General features: G+C 46.7%; 2 protein-coding genes and 1 long non-coding RNA gene across 5 annotated transcripts in view; 2 read left to right on the forward strand and 1 right to left on the reverse strand.

Moving 5' to 3' along the window:
- GPD1 (glycerol-3-phosphate dehydrogenase 1) overlaps positions 1 to 22,241 on the forward strand; it is a 53,041-nt gene that overhangs the window by 10,844 nt on the left and 19,956 nt on the right. The gene's annotated exons all lie outside the window — the stretch shown is intronic.
- SMARCD1 (SWI/SNF related BAF chromatin remodeling complex subunit D1) lies at positions 3,324 to 17,171 on the forward strand. 3 transcript variants are annotated; one of them, XM_082212595.1, is made up of 13 exons: positions 3,324 to 3,506; positions 4,679 to 4,866; positions 5,833 to 5,875; positions 5,965 to 6,087; positions 6,935 to 7,057; positions 7,917 to 8,033; positions 8,691 to 8,792; positions 10,222 to 10,383; positions 10,476 to 10,573; positions 11,615 to 11,750; positions 14,313 to 14,435; positions 14,635 to 14,736; positions 15,474 to 17,171. In XM_082212595.1, exons 1-13 carry the CDS (start codon positions 3,339 to 3,341, stop codon positions 15,525 to 15,527), a joined length of 1,539 nt encoding a protein of 512 aa, XP_082068721.1. In that variant the 5' UTR covers positions 3,324 to 3,338; the 3' UTR covers positions 15,528 to 17,171. The 3 variants fall into 3 exon arrangements, with proteins under 3 accessions (XP_082068721.1, XP_082068723.1, XP_082068722.1); XM_082212597.1 differs by lacking the exon at positions 3,324 to 3,506 and adding an exon at positions 3,622 to 3,776; XM_082212596.1 differs by lacking the exon at positions 3,324 to 3,506 and adding an exon at positions 3,913 to 3,945.
- LOC309526685 lies at positions 16,588 to 22,039 on the reverse strand. Its single transcript, XR_014216837.1, has 2 exons — positions 21,247 to 22,039; positions 16,588 to 20,189 (listed from the first exon to the last, which is right to left on the reverse strand). It is a non-coding gene; the product is annotated as an uncharacterized lncRNA (long non-coding RNA).

Here is a 22,241-nt window from a genome sequence, read left to right on the forward strand (position 1 = left end):
TAAGGCTGAAGCTGACCTGTGGATATAATGATTGATGATAGCCCATCATCAGGGACTTGAAAATCCTCCTGTTTCTGCTGTTTGTCTCGATTGCAAAAACAGGGAAATTATCAAACACCTGGCAATCCGACGTGAACTGCTCTCAGCTCAGTGCTTCGCAAAATACAGAGGGGGGGTCAATTCCAGATGACCTGTTTATTGAGCATTCGCCCCAATTCATTGGACACTAAGTTTGCAGGGTTAGACCATGCCAGCTGTTGTTTTTTACTGAGCATTTGTTCAGATGTGTTTGCAAGGAGGCTGCGTGATGCTACATCAAGTCACTGCCATCCCACACCTTCCTGTACGTTTTCTTCATTGCTTTCCTTGCTGCAAAACATCCAGTTTGGAGAAGTGAGTTTCTTGCCCAAAAGCACCAAATCGCCTTTAATTGTGGAACCTGAATTTGGTGGTATAAAAAAACAAAAAACAAAGATGCAAGCGTATGGTCCAGAACAGTAACTTTGTCCCAACTCACAACCAACAATACTAACCAAAGTTAGTACAAACCAATTCAGGAAAAGGCAGGGGGTTAAGAAACACTGAAGCGAAATGCAACCCAAGAGGCAGGGTACTAGGGCAAGGCAGGAAGCAAAGTTTGAGCAACAGGGTGAGTGGAGCTTAAACAAGGGACAATTTCCAGGTGTCGACAGATTGATGGATGGGTGTATGAATTATATTTCTACGACGCTTTTCATTCAAATTGAATCCCTAAGCAGCTTACAGACAATAAATAACAATAATGTGACAGAGCATAATGGAAGATCAGAAATGCAGCATAAATCATATAGAATAATTAGCAATCAGTGAAACAATGACAATCTATAAAGCACTGAGTATCAAAATTAAAGCAAAAGCCACACACTCTCCACAGCCCCATGACTCATAACAGAAACTACCGTATAGTTATTGCAAGAGGTGCTTTATCTCTTGGCTGCTTGGGACATGGCAAATCTGTTGGAAGGAAAGAAGTTGTGCCACCGACAATGAGAGACAAAGTTAGTCTGCCCACATCTAAACCACAATCCTAGGAAGTGGTTTTCTGCCAAGGTCAGACCTCTGGGGTCCATTTCTCCCTGTACTATCTACACCAGTAGTTCTCAAACATTTTTTTTCCTGGGCTACACTTTCAGACTAAAAAATTGCTCATGCCACACCATTTTTTAATTGATTATTTATTTATTTATTTATTTAATATTGCATACCGCCCTATACCCATAGATCTCGGCAGTTCGCAAACATAAACATTAACTACACAGGAAAACAAAAAGAAACAACTCCTAGCAGGGTGCTTGATTTAGAACATAGAACACAACTATGGTACTTTATAATATGACCCACAAAGCATAAAGCAATGCAGCTACATAAAATCATCAATCATTCCCAAAATCTAATTATAAACGAGCCTCTTACGTATGCAGCTTAAATACATATACAGTGGTGCCTCGCAAGACGAAAAGAATCCGTTCCGCGAGTCTCTTCGTCTTGCGGTTTTTTCGTCTTGCGAAGCAAGCCCATTAGCGGCTTAGCGGCTTAGCGCTATTAGCGGCTTAGCGGATCAGCTAAGCGGTTTAGCGGCTTAGCAGATCAGCTGTTAAGCGGCTTAGCGGCTCAGCTGTTAAGCGGCTTAGCGGATCAGCTGTTCAGCGGCTTAGGATCAGCTGATAAACGGCTTAGCGGCTTGGGAAAAGGGGGGGAGGAAAAAAACCCCACAGGAACTCGCAAGACATTTTCGTCTTGCGAAGCAAGCCCATAGGAAATTTGTTTTGCGAAGCACCTCTAAAACGGAAAACCCTTTCGTCTAGCGGGTTTTCCGTCCTGCGAGGCATTCGTCTTGCGGGGCACCACTGTACAAAACTGTGGCAATGCTTCTATTCTTCTACTTAGTGTACGTGTGGGGTCTTGTGTCAGCGTCACTTGTGTGGGTTCTCTTACTATTCGCTTGTTGTATTTCCTTGGTGGGGAGAGAGGTTGGGGGTGGCCTAGGGCAGTGTTTCCCAACCGGTGTTCCGCGGCACACTTCTGTGCCGTGAGACATTGGCTGGTGTGCCGTGGGAGGGAGGCGTGCGGTGAGAGGTGGCGGCGGCGAGGATCCGCGTCGAGCCGGGGGCGGCTCCGCGGTGGTGGTGCCGAGCGGCGGGGCAGCGCGTGCAAAAGGGAGGAGCGCGAGACAGCGGAGGAGGAGGAGGCCGGCATGTCCGGGCAGCAGCAGCAACAACAGCAGCAGCAACTCCCAGCGACGGCTCCTCAAGCCCCGCCGCCGCCCCCTCCTCCGCCCGCTATCGCCGCCACCACCACAACAGCCGCCGCCTCAGTTGCCGCCGTCCCTCAGTCCCTCGCTCTGCTGCCTCCTCCCACCCCCAAAGCTTGGAGGTTCCCCGGCAAGGGGGAGGGAAAAAACTTTCACTTTCGTGCGTCCCTCCCGGCGTGACGCTGCACGCTGACGTCACGGGGCTGTGCCGCGGTGGTGTGCCGCGAGATTTTTTTCATTAAACAGGTGTGCCGTTGCCCAAAAAAGTTTGGGAAACACTGGCCTAGGGTGAGGTTGGTTGTCTTTGGCTGGCTGTTGTGAGATTTGTTTTTGTGTGTGCATGGGATATGTGTGTGTGTGTGTGTGTTTTATCAGGTTTGCCAGTTTGATTCGTATGCCGATTCTTGTTGTCGTCTTGTTGGGCTGTGTATGTGATAAAGGGGAATCATACCAGGGTGAAGGTGTCTTCTTCTATTTGTCCCCCTGTCGGTTTCAGTTTATTTGGTTAGATAAGGCTGTTTCCCATAATATTTGATACCATTGGTCCCCACTTACCCCTGACAGGTCTCTCCAGTGTCTGGTGGGTTATGAGCTCTTTTGTGATGTGAGTGGGCATTGGTGGAATACTGGAAGGTACAGATTCAGCTACAAACAGACTGGCAGTGCCCAACCCAAGATTTTAGATGGGGATCCTAACCTTGCCGCTTCAGGATCTAGAACCCGGCACCTTCTGCTTGCGAGGCAGACGCTCTGCCACTGCGCCACGGCCTTTCCGTGGGCGCGCCTCCCCGCAGAGCGGTTAAAAGTTCCAGCCTCTGGCGGCTGACAGAGCCGCCCTCCGTACGGAAGGGGGAGCCCGACAGGTTCCGACAGGCTCCGCCCCTCTGGCCGGCTGCGGGCTCTATGGCCAATCCGGCGACGCTCTGTCTCCGGCGGGCGGCGCCTCTGTGGTAGAGAGCCCGAGTAAAACCATCCTAACCCCACATCCGCCTCCCTCCCTCCCTCCCCTCCCTGCGCCCCGCCGCTTTGTACTGCTGAGGGAGGGAAGATGGCGGCGCGGGCGGGCTTCCAGGCGGTGGCTCCGAGCGGCGGCGGCGGCGGAGCCGGCCCCGGGGCGGGAGCGCTGGGCCCAGGGGCTGCCGGGCCTCCTGTGCGGATGGGCCCGGCCCCGGGGCAAGGAATGTACCGCTCTCCTCTGCCCGGCGCTGCATACCCGGTAACCCGGCCCGGCCCGGCTGAGGGGAAGGCGAAGGGGGCGGGGCCTGGGGGCGGGGCGCCGAGGCGTCCGCGAGAGGCGAGGGAGGAGGCGGCGACGCTGCAGTGGGCGGGGCTTGGTGGTGGGCGGGGCTGGGAGAGGCTTTCTCTGGGAAGATGGAGGAGAGGAGCGAACGGGGAAAGAGCTGCTGGAAGAGGGGAGGATCCGGGGCATAAGATTTATTGGACCCAAAGGAGAAAGGAAAAATAAAAGCGGGGGGAGAATATGGGGGTGAGGCTTCAAGGGCCGGGAGGAAAGGAGGAGGGAAACCGGGGGTGCTGCGGGTTTAAGGATCAAGGGTTTAGGGCCGAGGGGGAGGGGAAAGGGGTGGTATTTAGGGCGATGTGGGGAGGGGAGGAAGATCCGGGTTCTCTGGCCTTAAATGGGGGATTTGCAGCCGGTACGTGGAAATGCATTTAAGGGAATCTTCTTGGGGAGGTTGGATTATGGTATTTTCATTTGTTTTATTTATAAGGTTTTGCATATTTTGGGGTTTTTATTGCATAAAAGTGAGGCATAAGGAAACGGAGAATTAGAAGTGCACCTGTTTTGAAAGCATAGAGAGAGTTAAAGCCGACAGAAATCCGGCTAGCCGATGTAAAGGTGTTTGGTTTTGGTTTTTTCAAATGAATAAATGAAAAATTCCGAAGGGGGTGGTGGGGTGTTCCAGAGATAGCGAGGCTAAAGGCGGGTTTGTGCAAGGAGCATCAGGTACTAGCGATAAAGCTTTGCTTGGCTTGTACCGTTTCGGGGAAGGGTTGCTTGTTTGAATGCTTCTCTGACCAGGAGAGAAACCTACCCTTGCCCCATGTCTACACACACAATTAAGCTTAATGCAATAATAGGGAAATGTCTGGATTCTTCTATGTGAAGTGCTAGATGCACTGCACACAAAATAATTCAGATGTTGGAGGCATAGCGAAACTTGCAAGTCTCCAGCTGCAGGCTGAAATGGCACAATCCAAGAAAAGCTGTACCACTTGATTCTGCTGGGACCAACCGTGACAGATGAGATTAAGAAATACCTTTGATGGAACTGAAGGGAAATGCCTTAGGGTGTTTCACTAAAGGGAAGCGGTGATGTCCTGAGGCTCTTCCAAAGTCATGTTCCTCTGTGTTCTTTATTTTCCCAGCGCCCTGGCATGCTGCCTGGCAGCCGCATGAACCCTCAGGGACCTGCCATGGGACCTCCAGGGTATGGCGGGAGCCCTTCAGTCCGGCCAGGGATGGCTCAGTCGGGAATGGACCAGTCTCGCAAAAGGCCAGCCCCTCAGCAGATCCAGCAAGTTCAGCAACAGTCAGTTCAGAACCGTAACCACAAGTAAGAGAACCCTCTTCTTTCAAAAGCCTCGTGGCAATGAAGAGCACAAATGCCATGCTCTTTGAGCTAAAAAAACTTCAGCATCTTTGGGCTGATGTTGGCTGTTATTTTAAGTTCCAAAAACGGTTTACTTGAAAAATAGGGAGAGGAGAAGCCTCAGGAAGACAATTTAAACTCTGAAATCACTATTGATATAACTAGGAGGAAAGGAGATGTAACTGCAGACTCGCTGACAGCCATGTATTTATGGGAGCTTCCTGCACTCAACATTCCTTTCCTGTACCCTCAATCTGTGATTCCCACATAAGTCATGGTCAGATATTAGCATGGGATACTGTGTGGGTGCATTGTGGTTTGTGCAGATCAGGTGCACTGTTTTGAGATTCGGAAGAGCCCAGAGCGAGCAAGCCAAGTGGTGTTCTCTGATACTTGCATATACTGGTGCTCTCGATATGATAAGCTTCTTTAGGCTGCAGATGTGAAATAATTTTACCTATATTAAGATCTCCACCGCAGATTGCAGCCGTGTGCATACTTACTAAGGAGCATGTCCCTCTGAACTCAGTGGAACTTCTGAGTAAATATGCCTAGGATCATGCTGTGATTCCTAGACACTGGCGTTCAGCTTCATTTAGAAAGTTTCTTTTTTGAAAAAAAAAAATATTGATTTTATTGATTTTTCACTGAAAAATCTTTACAAATTTTAACATAAACGGTAAGTTACCTTATCCATTGACCTTTTAGAAATTTTCATTATTTTTAAAAAAACCCAGATGACTTTGATTTCCTTGGCGCCTAACAAAGCTCTAGCATAGTAGGAAGTATCCTTTATGTATTTTGTTGGCATTTTTATTTTTATTTAAAAGGATCAAATAGTAAATATGATTCAGTAACATATCCCATCTACAAGGTACTGCTAAGCCAGGGGTTCGGACTTACCACCCTAACAATTTTGTTTCTACATAGTGCCAAGAAAAAGAAGATGGCGGATAAGATTCTACCTCAGCGGGTGAGTGAGGCTTCAAGCGCTTTGAGGTCTTGTCACGGTTTCAGGGAGCCAGGCCAGTCCTGACTGATAATGCTTGTGCTCTGTTCTAGATCCGAGAGCTAGTGCCAGAGTCTCAGGCGTACATGGATTTGTTGGCGTTTGAGAGGAAGCTGGACCAGACCATCATGAGGAAGCGGTTGGATATCCAGGAGGCCTTGAAGCGACCCATTAAGGTAACAAGAGGAGAGTCCCCATAAGAAACGCCGATCTTTCCTACAGCAATAGAAAATAAAGTCAACATGCCCAGTACAGACATAGCAATTATATTGCTGTCTGGGGCACAGTTACAGGCTTCTCTAAATAGGAATTCTCAAGTGTGCATTTGCGATTAGAAACGTACAGTGGTACCTCGGTTTTTGAACATCTCGGAAGTCAAACTTTTCTGTTTTCGAACGCCAAAAACCTAGAAGTAAATGCTTCTGTTTTCAAACGTGCCTCGGAAGTCAAACGGCTTCCACTGAGTTTTTTTTTATTTTCTCCATTAAATTTGCAGACCACCCTTTGTGCCTCGATTTTTGAATGTTTTGGAACTTGTAACAGTCTTCTGGAACGGATTACGTTCAAAAACCGAGGTGCCACTGTATTCACTTCCTGTCTATCGCAAACCACCCCTGCTAAGATGGTTAGAGTTGCTTTCAAACCAAAGTCCCATCTACACTTCAAGTGCTGAAATGAATTAAGCCAGGAGACCCTGCAAAGCAAATGGAAGAAGGCCGTGGTTAGTCGCTTCTCCTGTAGTAGCTTAATCAAAGGTTATGAACTGAGACCTGACGTCTTCTGCAGGTGCTGACTGATACAGAAGAAATCACACTGCTCTCTGATGGCACAGTTTGAGTTAGCTGCTGCTTCCTCGCTCATTCTGCAGCTATCTCAGATACAGAGATGAGCATTAGCAGCTGTGCAGACCCCTTTTCGTTTTTGGGTGTCCAGTTGGTTCCTTGGGTTGAGGAAGTGTTAAATATTACGGTTATCGGTTCTCACTTTCACAACTAATGCGCACTGGGTGCTGCTCCTTTTTAGCAAAAGCGGAAGCTTCGCATCTTTATCTCTAACACCTTCAACCCAGCCAAGTCTGATGCAGAGGATGGAGAAGGCACCGTGGCCTCCTGGGAGCTCCGAGTGGAAGGACGTCTGCTAGAAGATGTGAGTGAGGGCTACATTCGTCATCTCCACTTAGGGCTGCAGAGAGTTTGCAAATGTATCATTGCTGAGTTCCTAGTGCCTGGTGTTCTTTAAACTAGACATGGTGGAGAGCAGCTAAACCTAGCCTGTAGCCAGTCCTGAAAGTTGGCTTCTGCCGATGCTTGAAATAAGTGTTACGTCACAACCAAAATGTGGGGTTTGCAAGAAGTGGCGTGTGACTCATCTCCAGCCTGGAATCACACCATTTCTCATACTTTACATAGCTGCACTGTGAGATAATTCTTTGGTTTGTATTCAGGAACATCAAGTGCTGATTGCGAGCAGCAAAACAGATTGGTTGAACAGATTCAGATTGTATACTCTTTGGTTCAACAGTGGAGATCTCTAATTTCATTCAGGCCATATTCATTCAGATCTGAAATTTCATTCAGGCCATATTCCTAATCTGCCTTAATCTTACAGTTCTTAAAGTCTATCTTTTCGATGGTCAGGTGTATCAATTTCACAGCTTTAAAAACTTAAGAGAACTTCCAGGTTTTTTAAAGGGGGGGGAGACCATGAAGCTAACATAAGCCTAACCCTTGCAAGTGACAACACTTCAATAAGCCCCAAAGAAGACCTTAGATAAAGGATACTACGCTGAGGAGGAGTGGATGCAATACAGTACTAGAGAGGACATTGCTCTTGGCTCTGTGGAAGGCATTTGACAGGTCACAGATAGCAACCTTTCATATCTTTACTTGAGAGATGATTCACGGTTCCTGTTAGTTTCTCAGGCTTGACTGCTCTGTGTAACTGGTTGCTGCGATCCGGGATCTTCTGGTCTCATTCTCTCTTTTCCCTCCTCCCCTTTCATCAGTCTGCTCTCTCAAAGTATGATGCTACCAAACAGAAGAGGAAGTTCTCATCCTTCTTTAAGTCTCTGGTGATTGAGCTGGACAAGGACCTCTATGGCCCTGATAATCACCTGGTGGAGGTAAGATGCTTCTCATGGGTGGGTGTGAGTGTTTCAGGACACGGGTGGTGCTGTGGTCTAAACCACCGAGCCTCTTGGGCTTGCTGATCGGAAGATCGGCAGTTCAAATCCCCGCGACAAGGTGAGCTCCCGTTGCTCTGTCCCAGCTCCTGCCAACCTAGCAGTTCGAAAGCACGCCAGTGCAAGTAGATAGATAGGCTGTGGCGGGAAGGTAAACGGTGTTTCCATGAGCTCTGGTTTCCATCACAGTGTCCCATTGTGCCAGAAGCAGTTTAGTCCTGCTGGCCAGATGACCTGGAAAGCTGTCTGTAGACAAACGGCAGCTCCCTCATCCTGAAAGCAAGATGAGTACCGTACCCCATAGTTGCCTTTGACTGAACTTAACCGTCCAGGCGTCCTTTACCTTTAACCTATATGTTTGTTATATCGGTTAACCCCAATATCTTCCTAAACCAATATATGTTTTCAACCCAATTATGGCATGTAAGGAATATGGAAGCCACAGTAACGGAGAATCAAGTGCAAAGGTCTGGAATGGCTTCCAGTACAGCATACTGCTCTTTATGCAGTGGCATTTCACTTTGTTGCTGAATGCCTGTCTCTTTCTTTCCCCGCCACCTCACCTGTCCTGTTTTCCCTCTCTCCCCCCACCTTCAGTGGCATAGGACTGCTACCACCCAGGAAACTGACGGTTTCCAGGTGAAAAGACCTGGCGATGTGAATGTGCGTTGTACTGTCCTCTTGATGCTGGATTACCAGGTAGGCAAAAGCTCCTTCATGACAGGGCCAGCTGAGATGGGGCCCGAGGGGAGAGGAAATGCCAGGTAGCAGGGGAGGGGAGCTGAGAAAAAGTTCACCAATGGCAACCAAGACACCCCTTGGGTGTTAGATAGCACATGAGTAGACGAATCTAAAAAGCCCGGGACCCAAAGTCTCACAGCTCTCATAATAATAATAATAATAATAATAATAATAATAATAATAATAGTAATAATAAATTTTATTTATACCCCGGCCAGAGCTCGGCTCAGGGCAGCTAACACCAGTAAAATTACAGTAAAAACATAATAGGGGAAAAACCCCAATTTAAAATACAGGTTAAAATGCAATTTAAAATGCAGCCTCGTTTTAAAAGTAGCCCATAGATCAAAACCATAAGGGGAGGGAAACATAAGGGTCAGACTGAGTCCAAACCAAAAGACAGGCAGAACAGCTCTGTCTTGCAGGCCCTGCGGAAAGATGTCAAGTCCCACAGGGCCCTAGTCTCTTGTGACAGAGCGTTCCGCCAAGTCGGGGCCAGTACTGAAAAGGCCCTGGCCCTAGTTGAGCAGCTATGGTGGCTCATTTACCAGACGTAATGTATTTAACGTTAACTCTAGATGTGTATACTTGGTTCTGACCAAACCAAGCTTCCTAGACCCATGTATAAACTGAAACCAAAAGGGTGCATTGGTTGCTAGATGTGAAATACATTGGCATCATTTTCAGCTCTTCAGCCCCACTAAGAACGTTTGTGTTCATCAGCCAACAACTGCTCTGTCAACAGTCGCTGTAATGATTTCTACATTTGATCTTTAATGTAATTATCAGAATCGGGTATTTATTGTGTTTCATTTTCCTCTGACTTCTCCTCTAGCTACACATGTGTATAGATGTACCTGATAACTTCTAAACCGCTCAGAGGTTTTACTACAGCCAAGGGGTATATAAATGTTGTTGAATAAATAAGATAGCATCCCATCCTTCTGATATATTGGCTTCTGGGCCATGGAAGCTTATGTTATAATTTTTGAGTCTATAAGGTTGCCACAGTTTTCTTAGGCTTTTTTTTTTTTTTCTACGACTGATTTGCACAGCTGCCCCTCTGGAAAGAGTTAGGAGGGATATCAGCAACTGTGGTAAAATTGTAACTAGACCGTCTTTCGGACCTGTCCGTGTTCCCACAGACACTTTTTTTATCACAAAATTGCTTCAATTCTCTTTCCTGACGTGATTTTGTGTAGTAAAAGTGATGATTAAAATAATGAGTGTTTTCTCTCCACCACCCCGCCAAAATGTTCACACGGAATTTTTTTTTCTCCCCCTCAGAAGTTGAGGGGTGGTTGTTGTTGTTTTTTTACGATTTTTAGGCAAGGCAAATAAGAAAGCTGTGTCCTTGCCCTTTTGAGACTTTGCTTTTCCTTTGCAGCCTCCTCAGTTCAAACTGGACCCACGTTTAGCTCGCCTCTTGGGCATCCACACCCAGACCCGCCCCGTGATTATCCAGGCCCTGTGGCAATACATCAAGACTCACAAGCTGCAGGACCCTCACGAACGGGAGTACGTCATCTGTGACAAGTACCTCCAGCAGGTAAAAGCTCTGAGGCCAGGCAGCGGCTCTTTCTGGGGTATCGTAAGAGCTGGGCCCGTCTGAGCTGCTTGGCCTTCCCTTTCGACCTGCAGATATTTGAATCTCAGCGAATGAAGTTCTCGGAGATCCCTCAGCGGTTGCATGCTTTGCTTATGCCTCCGGAACCGATCATCATCAACCATGTCATCAGGTGAGGCGCAAGCGGGGCTTGGCGTGGGAATCTTAGCCAGGCAGGCTGCAGGACTGTCACCGGGGGGGGGGGGGGCGTGAAATGACATAAGCGAAAAACACGACCATGCTGGAACACACTTTCTACTTTCAGCAGTGATTCTTGCTTCAAGTTGTACTTTAAGGTGCATATCATTTTCACATTTCCGAAACATCCATGCTTTAAAGTAGAAGCAGAAATCAGCCTACGGAAAATTGGAAGCTCTGGGCAGACTGGATTTTTCGAAGTAGAGAAATGCTACCTAAAAATGTTCTTTGCCTAGGGTGGTTAATGTAGAGGTGATGTACGCTGTGGACCTTCAGATGGTGGTGGTTGTTATTATTATTAAATTATTACTTCCTGATATTTAATTTTACTGTTTGCTATTAAATTCTAATAGGTTGTGAAATGTTGCTTTAATTGATATAAGTTGTTTATTTTAAAGTTATTGTGACTTTTTTGTGTTGGGTCAGATTGTTATTATTAATGTTTGATGTTTTATTATGTTCTAAAGGTGTGGGAAGCTGCCCAGAGTGGCTGGGCCAACTCAGCCAGATGGGCGGGTATAAATAATAAAATTGTTGTGTGTCCCACCCCCACCCATCTGACTGGGTTGCCCCAACCACTCTGAGCGGCTTACAACAAATATAAAAGCATAATAAAACATCTAACCCTGCGAAACTTCCCTATACAGGGCTGCCTTCAGATGTCTTCTAAAAGTGGTGTAGTTCTTTAACTCCTTGACAACTGATGGGAGGGCATTCCATAGGGCTGGGGCTACTAACATGAAGGCCCTCTGCCTGGTTCCCTGTAACTTCTTGCAGTGAGGTTACTGAACTACAACTTCCATCATCCCTGGCCATGCAGGCTGAGGTTGATGGGAGTTGTAGTTCGACAATTCCTGAACAAGGCTACTGATTGTCCGTCCCAGCTTGATGATTCATTTCCCCAGTTATCTCTGTCGGTGATTTGGGAGAGTTCTGCTGAACCCACACTCTTCTCTCTCTCGTCTTGCTTCTCCAGCGTCGATCCAAATGATCAGAAGAAAACTGCTTGCTATGACATTGATGTGGAAGTGGATGACACTTTGAAAACCCAAATGAATTCTTTCCTGCTCTCCACAGCCAGTCAGCAGGAGATAGCTGCACTGGATAACAAGGTGGGAGCGAGTCTCTGAAAAGTGGTCTTTGCACTGTGCAAAAGACTCTTGCCTTGATGTCTCTGATGTCCGAGAAGGGACAGCTCCTCCTGCGTCATGTCCAGTTGTGAGCTTTTAAAGTTGTTGTTCTGTAGCCGTGTAGATTAAACCTTTGGGGTCATAAAAATCCATTGAAACGGCAAGCATTACGCAACTCTGTTGGGGTGGGGAAATGGGGCAAAAAGAAGAAGAAAACTTTATAATGCTTGGTGATTTAGAGAAGGCACCAGCAATTGGCAGTCCTGGTTTCTTCCATGACTGTGTGTTGATGTCATGCATTGGATTGCAACCTTGAGGTTCGAACAGACAGCTTCTCCCCATTGCCTTTAGAGTAAGCCCAGATTTAAGTTGTGCGCATTCAGCTTACGCCTTACGCGCTTGGCAAACAAAAACAAAAAATTTAGAAAGGGGGCGGATGTCCACCGACCATTGCACCCAGTGCCGTTTTGGCTTTAGGTGTGATCCCTTCAATGTAACCCCTGTATAAGTTGAGGGCTTTGTGTATTTCTGAATACTTTGGTTATGTAGGGTAGGGGTGGTAGACCCAGTGTGGTGTGTGGGACACCAGCCGCCACCCTCCTGCAGATTTTAGGCATGAGAACAGCCTTCTAAGGGAGCTAGTAGGCTTTTTCCAATTTCAATGTAGGAATGATTTTGGGGGGGTCATAGTTTGGGTGAGGGGGAGCTCTAACCTTGCAGGTGCACACACGTACACTGAAAACGGTCCCTCTGACCACAACAAGGCTTGAAAGCAGTTTTCTATTGAAAGGCTGTTTTTAAGCCTAATTGCTGTGTGTAAATTTTGTGGGAGAGAAGGCTTCTCCAGCTGCAAGCGCCTCAAAGAACATAGGCACCGTTCTGGCAGCTTGGCCTGAAAACTCCCAAAATGATTGCTTGCAGTGGAAGAACGAGTTTCTGTGTACATGAGAGAGTATGATTTGATCAGGCCCATTTTGACTGCACCCACTGTTTGTTTTTTGGTCCCCGCCACCAATGGCTAATGCAGCCTCCAGAGAGAATTGTGGCCTAAGGACCCATAAAAGTTCCCCAGCGTGAGAGCCAGCGTGGTGTAGTGGTTAAGAGCGGTGGACTCGTAATCTGGTGAACCGGGTTCACTTCCCCGCTCGTCCACATGCAGCTGCTGGGAGACCTTGGGCTAGTCACACTTCTCTGAAGTCTCTTAGCCTCACTCAACTCACAGAGTGTTTGTTGTGGGGGAGGAAGGGAAAGGAGATTGTTAGCCGCTTTGAGACTCCTTAAGGGGAGTGAAAGGTGGGATATCAAGTGCAAACTCTTCTTCCTCCCTATCCCTCCTCTAAGGCCTGTAGATGTGAGCTGCACATTGCACTGGCTCACGTGACTCCCCAAATGGTCTTTTCTGACCAGAAGGGAGCACAGAATACTCTGACCCAGGCCCCCTTCCCTTGTGTATTTTCACTGTATCCCTACAAAAATACATGCCACCTACTCTTATGCAGGTGTATGGCGAAACTACCTATTTCGTCTTGCAAACGGACAGCGTCTTGATGAGCATATGGCCATTCAGCAGCTCAGCATCTTGCAAAAAGGGTTCAATGGCAACTGATGTCTGGGAGATGTTGTTTTCCATGGTCTCTCAGGTCATCCGTAGCAGCCTTGGAGTCTAACCTGGGTTTTCCCAGCTTCCTGGCCTGCAGTCAGCCTTTCAGAGCCTCTGGGACAGCTGCCCAGTCACTGTCATTAAAGGATGAAACAAAGCAGATTCCTGGCTGGTAGGATTCAGGCTCTGGGGCAACTGCTGAAGGATCCACCACTTTTAACCAGGACAGGGGGTGGGACTTGTAGGGATGGTGCATGTGGAGAGAGCATTGACACAATTGGGTCAGCTATAAAATATCCCAGCCTACTGCATACTTGCAAGCATATTTACTCAGAATAAGCCCCATTGAGTTTTTAATAGGACTTACTACCTCCTTGGGATCCCAGTCCTGATGCCATTTCAGTTCTGCCTTTTGACGTTCTGGAGTTTTTCATACACATTTAAGCTTTCTCTGCTTGGAATTGATGGCTGGGAATTTTTTTTATTCGCTTAATACAGCTGCTACAATTTTTTTTATTCGCTTAATTAATACAGCTGCTACTAGATCCATATGAACCCCTTCATAAATTTGATCCCGTTTGCTGAATTGAGAGAGAAGGGGGACCCTAAGTTGGGATTACAGTTGCCTTGTTCTGAAACCATGCAACAAACCAAATGAGTGCACGGATAAAATGGCACAAATTGACAGGAAGGAAGAGGAAAAACTTGCCACAGCAGAGTAGAGGACTCAGACGGTGGCCAAGAAGGGAGGTATAATGTGTGTGTTCTTGCTTCTAAATATGTTCTGTGTTAAAAAAAAAAAATGAGGAGTGAAAATGTGCCCCAGGATGCATTGGAAGCTGCAGACCTTCTTCATGTGCGTTCTGGTAGCAGGTGGCATTTCAGCACAGTGCTGTTGCATCCCTCTTCCCAACGTTTCCGTGCGTCGTTTTCTCCTATCTCAGATCCACGAGACCATAGAAACAATCAACCAGCTGAAGACCCAGCGGGAATTCATGCTGAGCTTTGCCAGAGACCCCCAGGGCTTCATCAATGACTGGCTGCAGTCCCAGTGCCGGGACCTGAAGGTGAGAAGCCTCAAAGGAGAGTTCGGACACAGATCACCACCTGACTTTGTTTGGGTCGGCCACACTGCATTTCCAGTTGAAAGGAGTTAAAATTTAGAATCCTTGTTGGGCCTTTCAAGGGAGGGCTTCTGGCTTAGCTCATGCATGAATGGATGCATTAAAAGGAGTCTCCCTCTCCCTTTCCCTATGCTCTCTCCAGGCTATGACTGATGTTGTCGGGAACCCAGAAGAGGAGCGCCGAGCTGAGTTTTACTTCCAGCCATGGGCTCAGGAGGCCGTGTGCAGATACTTCTACTCTAAGGTAAACTGGCTCGTCCCCTGCGATCCCTTCCAAACAGCGAGCTGGACAGTCTCCCATATCATGGAGAGTCACCTACTCAGTTTGGGCACGATACTTTAGTCCTGGTTGCCCAGGCATCCCAGAGGCTCTTGGCCTTTCAAGGCCCTGCCAGCCATGAGCATATTTAACTTGGAGCCAATCATATTTAAGAGCAACACACAGCAAATGAATAAAGGATAATTTCCCATACTCCTTCAGGTTTATATTTTGTCCTGTGCAGTTCAGAGCCTAACCCAGTCTGTGTATGGAATAATCACCAAAACGCCCCAAAAAGATGTTTCACATTTCAAATCGTGAGATTTAAAAATTGGAGGTGCGGGCATGGCACACAAAAGAACTTAAGAGTTCACATTTCTGTGAAGGGAAGAGCACTGTATACAAACCTGTGGTCCTTGGTTGAAGGGTTGTATGTAAATTTAATAAGTTAAAGAAAGAAGGAGTACCTCTGGAGCCAGGACTATAGCAGGGGTGACCTCAGATGGTTTGGACTACAATTCCCATCAGCCCCAGCTGGTGGGCTGCAAGGGCAGGTCTGCTGAGAGTCTTCGTCAAATGACATTTGGTCCCCCATCCCTGCTATAAAATGTCGCTGGCGTGGCATCTGCTGCTAGCTCCTCCTGTTTGGAAACATCAGAAACTGGACAACACCCGCTCTTTCCGCATGTGTGCTAAAACTCTGGTTTCGGCTTCTCTCACAGGTTCAGCAGAGACGGCAGGAACTGGAGCAGGCCCTGGGAATCCGCAACACATAGGCAGCCCTGCCTCTCCCAAGCCAGCAGGTCTTAACGGCTAACCAAACACTGCAGGGATTCACTGCTCAGGCCTATACAATTCCCACTTCAGCACAGAACCTACCCTTCCTCTCCCGACATCTCTTTCCGCTGCTCCGGTCCTCTCCTTCGGGGGGAGGAGGGGATGGTGTCAGGCCAAAGGTCTTGTATTTCAGCTTGGCCTCCTTCCTCGATTGTTGCCTTTGGAGCCCCAGGGCTCCCCTGTCCTGGCTCTAGCTGAAGCTCTTCCACGCTTGGAACAGCTTCAGCTCAGAGCCTTGCAAGCTCAGGACCTCCTTGCCAGTCCCTAGGAACTCCCCCTCCCCCCAATTCCACCCCCCAAGCTGTGTCTGCACATCAGCTTTGTACCTGAGCAGATGGGTACAGGCCTAGGCCTGTTCAGCTTCTTGTAGGGCGAGAGGAGAGGAGCAGGAGGGTGTCACTGCAGCAAATTCCATATGCCTTTCAGGGTCTGAGGGATGTTGTGCAAATTCATCTATTCTGAAACAGCCGGAGCTCCCTGTTGCTTTTTCCCTGGGAGCTGCGACGCAGCAAAGTTGGCAAGGAGTCTGCAGGGTCACAACACTTGCATCTGTCTTAACTTCATGCTGGTGTTTTGCTTTTTGTTTTCGAATGGGATAGCTGGCGGAGATGCCCAGATACAGTCTTGGTTCCACAGTGGTCATCCCAATCGTTGCCCCCCCTTCCCAGCGGGGGAGGAGGGACATCTCCATCTCGCCCCTACCTCCATCTGAATTCCTAAACGCTGCTTCTTCCCCCACCCACCCCACCCCGCAACTCTCTAGGTCCACAGAACTTGGCGGAAGGGCACCTTCCCAGTTAGGGTTGCTTTCCTAATGCCTTCCTCACCTAACATGGCACAGAGCAGGTTTCTGGAGCGAATTAGCAGGGTGCGGAACTGACGGAGCGGGGAGAGATGGCAGGCAGGTGTTCATGACCTGGGAGCCACTCACTTCTGACATGTGGTTGTTTGGGGCTGGAAGGTTGGTCCCAGGCACCTGCTGTAGGTTTTTTTTTGGGGGGGGGGAATGGAGCTGCATCTTTCTGCAGACTGGTTTTTGGGACTGTAACGCAGCTGGACAGGTCCCAGCTGCTTGTACTCTTATGACACTAGCTGCAAAAAAAATAAAAATCAAGTTGCTGACAAGCCCCTCTTCCTCATCCACCTCCTGGAATGAGGCATGGGGCTGCTTTGAATTCAGGAGTCCGGGTGGCCCTATTCCCTTGTGTATGCGTCCACGTTCAGAGAGTGAGAGGCTCTATCCTTCTTGTCTCGTCTTTGCCATATGAAAGACCACCTCGCCCTTTTTACCTACCTCCCCGTCCACCACCAAACCCCGCTTTGTGGTACCAGGGATTAGAATCCCGGTGCCTTAACGTAGCTGCCGCAGGCTCTCAGGGCAAGTATAGATGAAGGAAGCTCAGAGACTGACTGGCTCGGCAAAGTGTAGCTGCTTTTAACTGCTCCCTATTATGCTTTTGTGTTTTGTGGCTCTCTTTCTTCTCTCCCTTCTCCCTCCCCGTGGACCAAATCTTTCTTTTCTTTTTTTTGTACTGTATCCTTTTAGATGTCACCTTCTTCTAATAAAAACTGCCTCTAAACGATGGTGCTCTGCATCCTTTTTTGTGCTGCACTGCCGACTTTTTTTGTATGCCGGGTGGAGCGGTTGAGTTTCCGTTTTTCTCCCCGTTTCAGAAAAAAAACCTAAAGTGTTTGCTGTGGTTGTTTGGAACACTTAACAGCTCGAACGAGGTAAACCCCCCTTTTTATTGGTTGCCTTGGAGAAGAAAAATTGCCTGGCAACGTAGGAAAAACCTTCAAGCTGCTGAGTGCATGCTTCAGCTTTCATAAAAACACTGTGTTGTTGTTGTTGTTGTTTTGTGTGTGTGTGTGTGTTACGTACACACACATGGAGAAAGCAGTCTTGGAAGAGGAATAGGGAACCTTCAGTCATTTTGGGACTACAATTCCCATTCTCCCTGGCCATTCACTGCTGTGGCTGGTGAGAATTGGAGCCAGGCAATGCGTTTGCATTTAGTTGTGCAGCGCTTGCATCTTTTCTCAAAGCACTTAACCATTTCGAGTTAAATCTCATGAGAACTTTTCCATTATGTACAGGTTGGGTCGGATGATCTCATGCAATTTCAGAATAACAATATTATGTATTGCACCATTAATGTCTGCTGCTTTTTACTGAGTAAGCTAAAGCTTGACAAAAGAAGGCAACAGACAGAAGGCAAGATTCAGATGAGGGTAAGTAGGAGGATAAAAGACAGTTCACCAACCAGATCAGTCATTTTGTAGTAATTCCTCAAGATGGCAACAAAAATATTTCTTTCTGATTGAGAAAGGTCTCTAGATCAACCAAAATTAAAGGCCTGCCATTTTGGAATGCAGTGGTTGATTTCAAGTGCTATGAACTTAGAAGAATGCATATGATTGGACTGCCACACACCTGAAAAATCACATTTTTGTTGCCATTTCATTGTGAGTTATTTATAACACAGCATTCGACCCTGCCTTTTACTGGGTGTTAGACAACATTTCATCAAAAATACAATGCAGCAAGTAAAACATTAAAACCACAATAGAGATGTTTGAAGGTAGGGGAAAGTAGTTTGTTCTGTATTGAGCAGACGTCCGTTAAAATCATTACATCTTTATAATGAAGTGAGATACTGTGCTTCTGTGTTCTTAAAAGTAAGCCTACGTCTTGTAACAGCTGTGCATAGGTAACGGAAGCAGGTGTAGAGTGGCATTTACTAGGTTAGGCTTTCCTAAGGAAATTTCATTTTGGGATGTTCCCTGTGTTTTAAAAAAAGATCCTGCAGAAGGAAAATGAGTACCTCAAGCACAAAGCGGAATTCAGATGTTTTGTGGTATGCTAGTTTTTCTGGATATAGGAAACACACTCTGAAGCAGCAGAGCATTACAAAAATGTTGGCCCCTACTTATATAGCCTGAAGCAGTATAGTTCATTCTTCCATCTCCTGTTGCATGTGAAGGCCCAGCCTAGATTCTTCACAGGGAGGAGGAGGAATCGAGGGGTGGAATGAGCAAGTCATGCCATGCCAAAGCCTGAAGGAAGAGAAATACAAACCTGGCAGTGGTTGAAACAAGACAGTGTGTTGCCTAGGAAGTCTTAACAGTCAACTGTTGCTGATTTAAGGACAATCTAGGAAAGGTACTGGGTTTACAACAGAAGCTCCTAATTTATTTATTTTTGGGGGGTCCCTCTGCCAGAGCAGAATCCGTCTCCTCTCAGCTGTGATAGGTTGCTTGCTAAGTTTGTAAAATGCGCCTTATCCCATTTTTAGACACTAAGCAGGCTTATCAGGTTTCTATTTCATTTAACAAATTTTGTCTATTGCTCTATGCGGCTTGTACGCAGCTCACAAATAGATATTAAAATTACCAATAAAAGCAGTTAATCAAAACATTTAACGATAATTAGAGTTAAGAAAGGGTTAAAACACACCAGCATCTACGTGTCTGGATAGGCTTGCTTCAACACAAATGTTTTAAGCGGGTTCCAAAAAGAATACATTGAAGGTGCCCGTCTGATGTTGATGGGCAGGAAGTTCCAAATCATAGGCATTGCCACATTAAATTATCAGTTTCTTGACTGGCAGAATGCACCTGTAATAGCGACAGTTCGACAGAGCAAAGTGGGCATATACGAAGGCAACCCTGCAGGTAAACTGGTCCAAAGTGGTTAAGGGCTCTGTATACTCGTAGTTGAATTTGGCCTGGTAACAGATCAGCAACCAGGGCAGATCTCCAAGCAGGGACGTTCTATGCTGACAGGGTCTCACTCTTGCCAGCAGCTGTGCTCTAGTGTTCTGTACTAGCCAGTTTCTGGGCCAATGCAAGGGAAAGCCCACATAGGTGCATTGCAGTAATCCAATCTTTTAAGTCACCAGTGCCTGAGCGCCTCTGATCGAGTTCTCCCAGTCCAAGTTAGGTTAGGCTGAAGGTTAAGATACTGGCTTAACGTTGCCGAAAGATAGACTACCTATCCCGGTTATTGCCAAAGGAGACTCACACGGACTTCAGGAAGTTATGAATGGAGCAGCAATGACCCTAGGGCACCAAACACCAATGATGTTTAGCGTACACTGCTTCCAAAAGTGAATATATTTCAAATGTGTTCTAATGTTTTGGCTTGCAGTCGCTGGTTTACTTGCAACTCCAAAATGAGTTTTTACGACTAGTGATATTTCCTTGCGAGATGTCCTCCTGTGATTTATTTTCAACCTGCATTTTCATTAAGCAGATTGAGATCTCTAACATCTCCCATAAAGCACCAGAGAGTTCCTGCTGCTTCCGCCCACGTGTGTTCTCTGTTCTTCTAAAGCCTGGGCACCACTCACTTTCCTCTTGGCGGAGTAGATTGCTTGTTTATGACTCGCATCAGTACCGCATACAGATTCGGTGGCTTTTAAAATGTGGCTTGCTTTCTTTCTTCGTCAGAAAGAGCTCCGTAGGCAATGTCTGGTGTGATATATTGCAGTTGGCAAGCAGCTACAACCATAGGGTTGAAGGACCTTGGGGTCAAAGCACACTTTGAGTGTGCATCGTGTGGTCTTGGGCACGACACAGTATCAAGTTCGGTTCCCCATCTGTAAGAGGGAAATCACATTACTGACCTACCGTATTTTTTGCACCATAACACTCACTTTTTTCCTCCTAGAAAGGGGAAATGTCTGTGCGTGTTATGGAGCGAATGCCTGCGGGTGGCGGGTGGGATCTGCTGCAGTCGTGAGCAGAGGATCCATGGTTCCCCTTCCTTCCCTCCTCCGTGGTTACAAAGCATGGATCCACATGGATCCTCAGGATTTTTGCATTGGGCTACTCCAAACTCACTGTCAGATCACATGTCTGTGGCCATAGCATGAACCACAAAAATCATATATCCACTATTTCGTTTAGAATTTTTTTTTCTTGTTTTCCTCCTCTAAAAACTATGTGCGTGTTATGGTCTGGTGCATGTTATAGAGCGAAAAATACGGTACCTTAAATTCATTGACAAACATCCATTTCTTCTATGCAATTCACCTAAGCCAAATAACATTCTTTTTAATCCTCCCTCTCTGACCTTCGATTGTGGAGAACTGAGGGCATAGCATTTCAATAACATCCCAATCTCGAGATGTTTGCATCCTTGCCTTATACCCAAATTGCCTGAAGCCCTTATTTAAAGAGGGGAATCATGAACTGAAGTTTGCTATGGTCTATCAGTCTTCATATCAGTCTTCTCCAGCCTGAAATTGAACTACAATTTCCACCATCCCTGTCCATTGGCCATGCTGGGTCAAAGCTAATGCAAGTTGGAAATCGGGAACGCATACAAGTCAATAGCTGGAGAAGACAACTTTAGATCATATTGCTGCTTTAGGAGCAATTTATCATGCATGGAAAGCAATTTAAAAGTACCAGCCCCTTCCCTGATGAAGCCAGTAAAATGAGAAGCAAAGGTTTTAATTGCTTTAACAGTTATGCCCGATGATATTGTAGCCCTTTCCCAGTTACGCAGAATATTACTCCTCAAAAATAAATCTTTGTGCAATCCTGCATATTGAGAACAGAAAATCTGGACCCGGGCCTTGGCTCAGATTAAGACCTGATCTTCAGTACATGCTGGCTAAAATGTGGACAGCAGTGCCCTTTCTCAATTACCCTACTGCTTGGAGCTGGAATGATCTGGCTGAGGTCATATGGATTTCATTGGATGGTTTCTGGAACTGTAAAATAAGCCCGTGTCTTCAATCTGTAAGTTCAAAAGATCAGCAATGGAAGCTAATGTGGCTTGGATCCTGCACACCATAACTTCCAAGGTACAAAAGAGAGTGCCTTATGTTTTCTTGCCTTGTCAGAGTAGTTTTTCCCTTCATACAACTCTGTGCTCCAAATGACAGCTTCTTAGCATAAGCTCTTGCTTGCTAATCACACCACAGGCTCCCGTGAGTAAGAGGGACATGCCCTCTGCCCCACTAACTTTTCTATCGAGGGAAATCAAGCAAAGCTCTTTGCTCTTCTCTTACCACCCTGAACTTTGCTATTTGAGCCCGTGACAGGCTTTGTCAGCAACTGATTGCAGCAATAACGCTGAGGATTTGCACAAGAGCATCTAGCAGTCAGGACAGTTGCTCTGTGTTCAGACTCCGCCAGTTACATGGAATAAGTGGGGGGACAGTTATTATGGGGAAACGCTTAAATCCTGCAATCTGCAAATTGAATATTTAAGCAAGCACTATCTGTAGCTCAATTTGTTGAATTAGATTCAATGGGACTTCCAGGTCACTGTGCAAAGGATCGCAGCCTGGTGGCAAAATCCTATATACGTTCACTTAAGAGAACAAGTAACTCCCACTGTTTTCAGTGGAATATATATACTAGATGCACATCTTAGAGACAGCTGTGATCAAGCGGCAGGTAAGTTATAGAAATAAATACCGTATTTTTCCATGTATAAGACTAGGGTTTTTTCCTTAAAAAATAATGTCAAAAATTAGGGGGTGTCTTAAACTCTGGGCCATCTCCCCCCATTTTCTTAAATCTGTCCCCAAAAATAGGGGGTGTCTTATACATGGGTACATCTTATAGATGAAAAAATACGGTTATTCCTCAGCAAGGCTAGAATCCTAACAACCGCTTATCTCTGAGTAAGTCCC

Source organism: Podarcis vaucheri (assembly GCF_965113315.1).
Source record: "Podarcis vaucheri genome assembly, chromosome: 2".
Classification (NCBI taxonomy): Eukaryota; Metazoa; Chordata; class Lepidosauria; order Squamata; family Lacertidae; genus Podarcis; species Podarcis vaucheri.

Excerpts from the sequence above, each read along its gene's own strand:
- SMARCD1 (XM_082212595.1), top strand. The coding sequence starts at position 3,339 with ATGGCGGCGCGGGCGGGCTTCCAGGCGGTGGCTCCGAGCGGCGGCGGC. Across the intron at positions 8,034-8,690 it reads CTGATAATCACCTGGTGGAG|TGGCATAGGACTGCTACCAC; the intron begins GTAAGATGCTTC and ends CCCCACCTTCAG. Across the intron at positions 10,384-10,475 it reads GTGACAAGTACCTCCAGCAG|ATATTTGAATCTCAGCGAAT; the intron begins GTAAAAGCTCTG and ends TTCGACCTGCAG.